This window comes from Centruroides sculpturatus, unplaced genomic scaffold (genome assembly GCF_000671375.1).
Source record: "Centruroides sculpturatus isolate CEXI.00-Female unplaced genomic scaffold, Cexi_2.0 scaffold523, whole genome shotgun sequence".
NCBI lineage: Eukaryota > Metazoa > Arthropoda > Arachnida > Scorpiones > Buthidae > Centruroides > Centruroides sculpturatus.
The window spans coordinates 30,005-40,512 of NW_019384774.1; the positions used below are offsets into that span (position 1 = coordinate 30,005).

Here is a 10,508-nt window from a genome sequence, read left to right on the forward strand (position 1 = left end):
CTGGTATTTCTTATATAAAGGGGTTAAAAAATGAAAATTTTTTTGAACAGATCTTTTCCTGGGTATGCGGGAAATCCATTGTTTACGATATAACAAATTCTCAGAACAACAGATAATTTTTTATGGCCTGAGCAATCCATTAAAATGAAATTCTTCTGTACAGAATTGAAAAGTAGCTGTCGAAGGACTAGAAAATCGAAAAAGACTGTTGATTAAAAAAATTTTTGATTCCTTTAATTCAGTCTGTTCTGATTTTGCTTAGTAGAATTATTTTCATTATTTTTAATTGTAAAATATTATATTATAAAAATATAATAAATAATTAAATCATACATAAATTTTTGACATTTAAGATAAGTATTCTTTCAAACTTAATGCACATAATTAAAACAACTTCTTACAATCCAGAAGTTAAGTATTCAATATTCATAAATATTTTCAGAGAATCTTTGGGAATATTATATAATATTCTTATATGAAACAGAAAATTTTAAAATAAAATTACCTGAAGAATCATGATCTTTAAATTCCCACCAATAACCTTTGGAGGGCTGATATTTTGAATAACTAATAGCTGTAAAATTAATTCAAATTATTACTATATATAATAATAAATCAATTTTAAAATATTTAAAATTTTAAAAATATACATCAATTTGTTATGTTTAATTTTTAATATGTTTAAATGAAATATTTTCCATTGTTCTGAAATGTATACAATGAAAAAGTTAATGTTCATTAAAATAAAAGCATGCATTGAATATACTGATAAACAATGCACCATAAAACTTTATATTTAATTAATTTTAAAATAATCAATTAAGCATAATAAGAAAAGTAATTAAGTAATTAAAATTAATTAAAGATATACTAAGTAATGTAATTTATTTAAAACAATATAGCAATTAATATATTACATATATTTTTTAAAATAAAAATTTTCAATTAGTAAACTTTCATAACAAATTATTTTACAGTTTTATATTTATATAGTTTTATATTATTTATATATATTATAGTTATATTACAAATACATTGAGTAACAACATGATTATCAAACATAATTAATAAATTTAAAATCTCTTTCAATTCTGGCATTTAAAGATACAGTTGTGACAGAATTAAACTTATAAAAAAATATTTTAATTATATATTTAAAAGATTCTTCAAATAATATTTAACTATTTGTTGAAAATATAAAATCTTAAGTGCTATATGCAGAAACATATTTTAGAATCATGTGATTATTTTGATTTTTAAATACATATTATACAACTTTTGGATATTTTGGCATATTTATGATATATATATATATATATATATCATAATATGCCATATCCATATATCATGATATATATATATATATATATCATAATATGCTAAAATATTCTATTATATGTATAATAAAAAAGAACTTCTGAGCTAATATGACATCCTGTATTCTTTTAACAATGTATTTATAATTAAAACGTTAAATAAAAATATGTAAAATTAATATTCCTTTATAATTTACTTCAATATTAAACTGTATTAGAGTCTCAAAAATTCGGCACTTGATAACTCGGCAGTCCGGATAACTCAGCCACTCCCTGGCCAGGGCAAAAAAATCCTTAGTTAATTAATTTTCATTATAGACAGCTTTATGCCTCATAAAGTATTTTTCTGAGGTCTGTCTTATCAGGTAAATTACTGTACACAGTGTGTATTCATTAATTTTCATTTTCATGTAGTAAAGGCTCTATGCCTTCATAAAAGACGTACTTTTTCCTTTGTTTAAGGGTATTTGAGCAGTTTATTCTCTGTTGTATTCTCAAGTACAGTACAGTATTTTCTGAGGAAACACTCATACTTATTTTTTTAACCCCATTCCCGATAATCCGGCATTTTCACAAACTCAGCCACCCTTCGGTCCACATTAGGCTGAGTTTTTGAGACTCTACTGTATTATTATTATAATACTACAAAAAGCTATATATCAAACAATCAACCAATTAAATAAAGTTTAATATTGTAGCTAATTAGATAAAAGTTATTCTATAAATTAGTTAAATGGATATACAATAATACCTGTTAAAGTATAATTGAATTTAATATGATTTTTCATCTGCTATATACAGTGACATTCTGTTAACTTGGCATCGATGAGACCAACACAGTGCCTGGTTATCGAATATGCCAACTTATTGGATGATGAATTTTTCCAGTTTTTTTCGATTCTCTAGATACAATTTTATATATCTTTGTGTTTAAAATTGTATAAATCCACCTTTTATGATTGTTTAACAAGACATTTTAATTTTTCCAGACTATTCCTATCCTTGGTTGGTTTAAAACAAAAACAAACAAATCTTCCTGTAGGCTTTGTACACTTAGATATATATCCATTTTATATATTATATGTTGTCCACAGATATGACAAATGCCACAATCTTCACAATGATTACACCATGTTTGTACCTAACTTTTGATAATAAATTCATTGTCATTTACATTTGTCTTTTTTTCATTTTTAAGTAACTTAATACATCCTGCAATCTCCAAAATAATAACATTAATAATGCTGTATAACATATGTATAAAAAATTATGTTTGAATTACATAGAAATTTTCAAAAACACAAAAATTTATTAAAGTTTGTTGGAAACTGCTTACAACAAGAATGCCTTTGAATTGAGTTGAAAATTTAAAGAAGAAAAATGAACTTAGATCAAACTTCTAACTTAAAAGGTATTTTTGTTTTTTAGAAAAAAACAGTATACAAAATATTATTGTAAATTTTTATAATAAAATTTTAAAAAGCAAAGATGGTCAATACTCTGATCACTTAATCTGGTTCTTATTTTAGTAATGAAAAGTCCTGCTATGGAGAATGCTCTTTTTGATTCAATTAATGTGGGCAGAATCATCTTTAATACTTTTAAGAGAAGACGGATGTTATGTGTTTTTTCACCTGTAGCCTGGAAGATTTCTAGTTTGTTTACAAGATGCATTACAGTACTTCTTTTGCCATCTAGTATTCTTGATTTGGCTACCTTAGCTGCTTTAATAGTGGCATCAAGCTTATAGCCTTACAATTTGACAGTTTCTTTGGCTTTAATAATCAGGTTTTGAAGAAAAACTTCATACTCATTTGTATTCTAGTCCAATTTTCATAACCTGGCATAATGCAGTTATCAAAGCTACTGGGCATGATTAAAAATTAAGACAGCATAAACACAATTATTCCATATATTACAGATTCTGACAAAGAATTTTCAGAGTCCTGTCACAAATAAGCTACACACTGATTATTCACAATCTGGGACATGCCATAATAAGCAAAAATTTAAAAGACTAATAAGCAGGCTTAAAATTAATAAATATAAATCTATTCTGACAGTTTATGGGTTAATTATACTTTCTATTTGCAAAATTTCTGCAACTTTAACACAAAATAAGAAAAAAGTGAATTTTTAAGAAATTTGCAGGATTTCCTGGGATGAAAAGATATTTCCCTGGTTCAAAAACAGCCAAAATCCTGTTGGAGAAATCCTACTCACCACCAACTGAAACCAAAACCAACACTTTACAAAGAAATGCTGTAAATGGACTCAATTCTGACTGCCTGGATGAAATATAACCAAATCAATTAAGACGAACAACAAGTACTTTATCCACACATTCCGAAATATTATGTTTCAATTGATTTGAGTTTGATTTTAATTAATTAATTAATTTTGATTTCATTTTTACTTTCAGTTTCAGTGTAAAGACCAGAGTTTTAATTATTATTTAATCACTTTTAAATTATTTAATTATTATTTTTAGTTTTAATTAACAAGCTACCTAGTTGCCTAAAAATACAGACGAGTACCAAACGCATTGATAACTCCCTCCAAAAATGAGCTAGACATGCTGGCTTACTGGGTTTGCTGGCATACTGGATGTCGTGTTAATGTAATTTCACTGTATTTGTATAATAAATTTTCTATTCAACAACTACTTTTCTTTAAAATTTTTACTCATCTTAATTTTAAATTTCAATAACTTGTTTAATTTCAGAAATTTTAATCATTTTTAATAACAAACCATAAAAACCAGCACTGTATCAAATATTCCAAAGTTTTTGTTCTAATTTTTGATAAGTATTAATCCTACTTCATTTCTTTTTAAATTCTACTTAGTTAGTTAGATATTTTGCTTGGTTATATTATAAAAAATCAATTATTTAATCTTCAGGTTAGACATTTATAGGGAAATTTAAGACAATGGAACTGATATTTAATTAAGCTAAAATTTTTTACTATTTTAAAAGTTATTTCAATGTGAGATAATATTGATGTCAATGATATTTATGTATAAATGTTTGTTTACTTATGTTTGTATTACTTCAGTTATTTGATTCATTTTTACTTAATTTTGTTTATTTATTATTTTAAATAAAATATATTTTCATTACATGAATTTAATTACTAGAGTTTTTATATTAATTTTATACNTCAACTGTCTACAAAATATTTCTCTCGGTAGACTATCTTACAAGTTGCTGTAAGATAGTCTACTGAGAGAAATATTTTCAGATTAAAGAGACAACCATTTTATATTGATTTATTTTTAATGGGATTCATTTCACTGTTCATTGTACTGGAGATCAGGGTTATTGTATGAGTAATATCACTTGTAAATTAAACTTAAATAAATAATGCTATTATTTAAATAAAAATGAATTACAATTCTAACAGTTTAAGTTGAAAGAACACTTTCAATCATAATTAAATTAATGTTAATAATTAATTAAGTTCTGAAAGCAAGGATCAGACAAAGATCTGTGTAACATAACTGGCAATGCTACCACAAGGTAAGTGGGAGTTGTGGGTTCGAGTCCTGCTTCAGGCTGATTCTTTTCTTTCAGAACACTTTCAATCATTTTTTGATATAAATTAATTTCATTTTATCAATTTTTTTTATTTCTCCATATTGTTACATATTAGTTTTTGGGAAAATGAAATGAAAATGATAAATAATTTTAACTATTACATAATGTAAAAAATGTTTCATTTCACTTTGTATTTATTTATTAGCTATTTAATATTAAACATTTAACACACATTTAAAACGTATAAAAAGTTTTCTTCTTTTACAAATGTCACATGTTAAGTTTTTGTCATTATTATTCAATATCTAAAATATTATAAACAAATATAAAATTTATGTAAATTAAATGGCAAAGAATACAAACCTTCTTCAAAAGCAGATTGTAAGTGATGGACTGTTGTCAGCTGAAAATAAAGAAATCATCAAAATATACTCTTAAAATATCACATTTCATTGTAAGTAAATATTCACTTAATCTTATAAATTGCAAGTTAAATATATAAGATTATTTTTCATAATATTCATTAAAACATGATTAAAATAAAATAAAAGTTTAACTAACTTAAAGAACTTAAAACTTGCTCAACTTAGCAGAATAAAGAATAAATGCATTAAGCTTATATCATGGTGTCAAGATTTAAATATTGTAATGAATTTTTTAAAATTTACTCAAGTAATTATTAATTTAAGAAATCATTTGCATAAATAAATCAATCTGAATTGAAATGAATAAATATAAACTTTAGAACATTGGTATCATAGGTTATGTTATCAGTTCAGAATTATTCACTTACTTTATTTTTCATTATGTTAACTTTTATTTATGCATATTTGTAAAATTTTGGAGTGATTTACGGATAAACTCTCTGTCAGATGGTAAATAATTATATATAAATTCAATGAATAAAATTTATTCAATTCAAAATGTCTTTTAGAAAATAAACTATAAATTACTCATTATTCAAGTAACCAAATATCTAATTCTATTCATGATAAGACATGATTCAGACTGTATAAAGTTCATAATGAGATAATAAATACAAGAATTATTTTTAGCAGATGACTGTCTATCTCATTTTATCTAAAGAATTCACTTATAAATAAATAATTATACATTCATTAATCGAATATTTAATTTACAAAAAACAGTGTTAGGTAATTATTACTTTAAAATTTAATAATTAAATCTAAATTAATTTACAAATTCTGAAGCATTTAAATAATTTTTATAAATAAATATTTAATTTCTTTAATATTCATTCTTTTAGGTTAATTTTTTATTTTTAAATATTACATCTAGCAATATCAAATAACCTTATTACAAAACTCATTTCTAAAAATAATAATTAATAATTTGCTTAAATTACAAAATTTTATTATAGAGTTATATTACATTACATGATGTAACAATTGTTTTAATAATTGTAACAATTAATATTTTGATAATTCAAATCAAGATAATTTATTTTCTCCTTAAATATCAAGATAAATTACAAAGTTTTACATAAAAATAATTTAGAACAACATTCAATGTTAATAGGAAACATACTGATTTGTAGATTATAAATTATGAAAAACTAGGGTAGTATATACTGTCAAAAATACTTGTGTAAATAAACGTTTTCAGTAATGCCAATAGACAGTTGTGTTGTTAATTTTGTAACATTACTTGGCATCTAATGTTTTTACATTTTGTAACTTGGAACAATCTTGTTTTATGCAGGACTGATATATGCAAATTTAATTTCACAGACGTCAAATGTTACGTTGACCCAATTCTAGTGCCACTGAATCTATTTCTTAAGTCAGTAAACTATGCTACTCAAGCTTCCGACAATCTGAACACAAAGACCTACTGAATTCTATTCACTGGAGTGAATATCCTAGTTTGCACGTATTTCAGTAGTATATTCTATACAGTATAATAAAAACTTGCTCTGTATATTCAGAAATACTAGACCAAAATATTAATTATAGTAAAAATACAAGTAGAATGCTTTAAACACATTTTAACTGGGACTAGGTGAGACTGTCTACTTTTGGGATGTTCGAATGAGCTCAAACCAGTATCCGGAGCATAGCTGAGGCATTTCACAGGAAGGCCTCAGCTATGCAGTGCATCTATCCTGACAAAAGATGCGACTGTTTCGGCAAGCAACTAACAGCCAACTTAGAATGATAATATTTTTTAGTTAATTATGAATGATTGCATAAATGTCTAGGACAATCATCTGGAACTACTATGAATGTAGCACAAATTTATGAAGAATTTTATTTTACTTTATACTTGCCGAAATGCAACTCCTGTATAAAAACAAAACCTTCTTGTATGTAAATTTTATATATATTTATGATGCAAAAATCTTTTATACTAATAATTGACTAAAAGAAAGTACCAAATTTCATTCAAATCTATTTTAAACTATGAAGAGACAAAAATTAAGATTTAAGACAAAACATTTTAATTTTTTTCTATTTATTTTTTTATAAACAAACNAATAAGTGAAATATTTGTTTCTATTATAATCACATCATGTAAAGTTTATTGTTATTTTTGTCATGCAGATTAATTTAAGAAGTCAAGTAAAGTAAAATTTGATTTGTCAGCATTTTTTATTTTATAATTACTCAAATTAAATATCTACTCGCAATTTGGAGTTAATAAATTTCAAATTCAATTTTGACCAACCTTCATAAAAACGTTTGTCATCACTGTTCTAGATAATAGCTTTTGCTATTTAACTGCTATGCTTTATTTTAATTATTATATTTATGTCAGAACAATTTTTCATGGCATTATGTATATAAAATTAAGTAGACATCTTTTACAAAGTTTAATATTTGTATTTTTTTTCAGAATTTTGTAATTCTGAAAAAAATAAATAAATAAATAATCAAAGTTGTTAATTCAATTTTCAAATCTGCAATATGAAATTTTTAAAACTTGTTTTCTGATTACTTAACCATCATCCTAATGAATTTATTTGTATAATGTAATAAAATTTTAAAAAATTTGGCTCAATATACATAGAAATTTAAAATTTTCATAAAAGGAGAAGCGCCATAGAGTCCTTAAAATATGAAGACAACACAGCAGTCTTTGTGAATTTATGAGAGGGTTAAATGCTATAGTTATTAATCACAAAGACAATAAAACTTAGCCAGTCATTGGAAGTGATTTACAAGCACTATTGCAGTTCACTACTTAAAGGCATTTTGATTTTCTAGTAGTTATTACTCATATCTTTGCTGTAATTTTATATTGTCTAGTTACATTCCTTAATGAATTAATGTTATAGCCTGTAAAACTAGAGTTTCATGTTTGGTTTTAATTATTTCTTATCACTTTATAATATCTTGTAAATATGTTTTGTTTAAACTAGATTTTCATGATAATAGAATTTCTTATTTGATTCCGTAGTTCCTGCTGATGAGTGAAGTAACTTGAAAGTATTTGAATCTTTTGTGTCTTCCATTACATATACCATACATACATATAATTTTAACAAATTGTATTTATTAAAACTATGATAGTTGTAATAAGAGCCTAGTCAAATCAAATAAACAAGTTTCAACAAGTTGTTCCATTATAACAATATACAGTAGACTCTTGTTTTAATGGATCACAGAACAATGGATTTTTCAGAATAACAGATTTTTTGCAAGTCCCACCACATCAATGTAATTTTACCTCCTTTTAGAAGATCCATTACTCAGAATAAAAAATTTTTTCTACCCCCAAATCTATTGTAAACTTTGTGTTTTTTTTTCAACATATAGTTAACATTTGGGTGTTTCTGGAAATTTGTAGACTTTAATGATGGACTTGTTACATTTGGGATATGTACAGTACAATTGAAGAGTTGTATAAAAAAGAGTCAGCTGGCTGATACAATTGATGAGGAGTCACCTAGTGAACTCTGTTGCTGGTACAACTGTAGTGCCAAAATTTAGCAAGACCATCTACTATTCCCAAGTCATAAAGATGTTCCTGATAAGTTTCAGATAAACAAACAGGCTTATTGTATATGACATTGCTAATATCAAGCAGTGCTGTATACAATAGACAGAAAAGCAGCATGAAAAGACACAAAGATGGATGAGTTTTTTAAACAAGTTATGAAGTCAAACAAAGTGCTAACGAGCTTATGTAATTTGCCTCTTTTTATGCCTACAGTATATACAGTTTTTGTCAGCTTTGTTGTACACATGTATGGTATAACATACAATCATATACAGCATAATATATGTATGTTACAAACGTGTTTCTGTAGTATAAAAAATAGCAATCTCAAGAAACTAAATAATTTCAAGTACTGGTATTTCTTATATAAAGGGGTTAAAAAATGAAAATTTTTTTGAACAGATCTTTTCCTGGGTATGCGGGAAATCCATTGTTTACGATATAACAAATTCTCAGAACAACAGATAATTTTTTATGGCCTGAGCAATCCATTAAAATGAAATTCTTCTGTACAGAATTGAAAAGTAGCTGTCGAAGGACTAGAAAATCGAAAAAGACTGTTGATTAAAAAAATTTTTGATTCCTTTAATTCAGTCTGTTCTGATTTTGCTTAGTAGAATTATTTTCATTATTTTTAATTGTAAAATATTATATTATAAAAATATAATAAATAATTAAATCATACATAAATTTTTGACATTTAAGATAAGTATTCTTTCAAACTTAATGCACATAATTAAAACAACTTCTTACAATCCAGAAGTTAAGTATTCAATATTCATAAATATTTTCAGAGAATCTTTGGGAATATTATATAATATTCTTATATGAAACAGAAAATTTTAAAATAAAATTACCTGAAGAATCATGATCTTTAAATTCCCACCAATAACCTTTGGAGGGCTGATATTTTGAATAACTAATAGCTGTAAAATTAATTCAAATTATTACTATATATAATAATAAATCAATTTTAAAATATTTAAAATTTTAAAAATATACATCAATTTGTTATGTTTAATTTTTAATATGTTTAAATGAAATATTTTCCATTGTTCTGAAATGTATACAATGAAAAAGTTAATGTTCATTAAAATAAAAGCATGCATTGAATATACTGATAAACAATGCACCATAAAACTTTATATTTAATTAATTTTAAAATAATCAATTAAGCATAATAAGAAAAGTAATTAAGTAATTAAAATTAATTAAAGATATACTAAGTAATGTAATTTATTTAAAACAATATAGCAATTAATATATTACATATATTTTTTAAAATAAAAATTTTCAATTAGTAAACTTTCATAACAAATTATTTTACAGTTTTATATTTATATAGTTTTATATTATTTATATATATTATAGTTATATTACAAATACATTGAGTAACAACATGATTATCAAACATAATTAATAAATTTAAAATCTCTTTCAATTCTGGCATTTAAAGATACAGTTGTGACAGAATTAAACTTATAAAAAAATATTTTAATTATATATTTAAAAGATTCTTCAAATAATATTTAACTATTTGTTGAAAATATAAAATCTTAAGTGCTATATGCAGAAACATATTTTAGAATCATGTGATTATTTTGATTTTTAAATACATATTATACAACTTTTGGATATTTTGGCATATTTATGATATATATATATATATATATATATATATGTATATATA

At 24.0% G+C, this 10,508-nt stretch overlaps 1 protein-coding gene and 1 long non-coding RNA gene across 2 annotated transcripts in view; both read right to left on the reverse strand.

Annotated features, from left to right (window-relative positions):
• Positions 1-501: 501 nt before the first annotated feature.
• LOC111629060 lies at positions 502-5,850 on the reverse strand. Its single transcript, XR_002757271.1, has 3 exons — positions 5,649-5,850; positions 5,219-5,258; positions 502-574 (listed from the first exon to the last, which is right to left on the reverse strand). It is a non-coding gene; the product is annotated as an uncharacterized LOC111629060 (long non-coding RNA).
• Positions 5,851-9,670: 3,820 nt separating this feature from the next.
• Positions 9,671-10,508, reverse strand: part of LOC111629051 (mediator of RNA polymerase II transcription subunit 6-like) — a gene marked incomplete at its 3' end in the record, with an annotated part of 25,986 nt that continues 25,148 nt past the window's right edge. The window contains exon 7 of the mRNA XM_023372919.1: positions 9,671-9,744. Within this exon, the coding sequence (XP_023228687.1) occupies positions 9,671-9,744 (74 nt within the window). The remainder of the gene's footprint in view (positions 9,745-10,508) is intronic.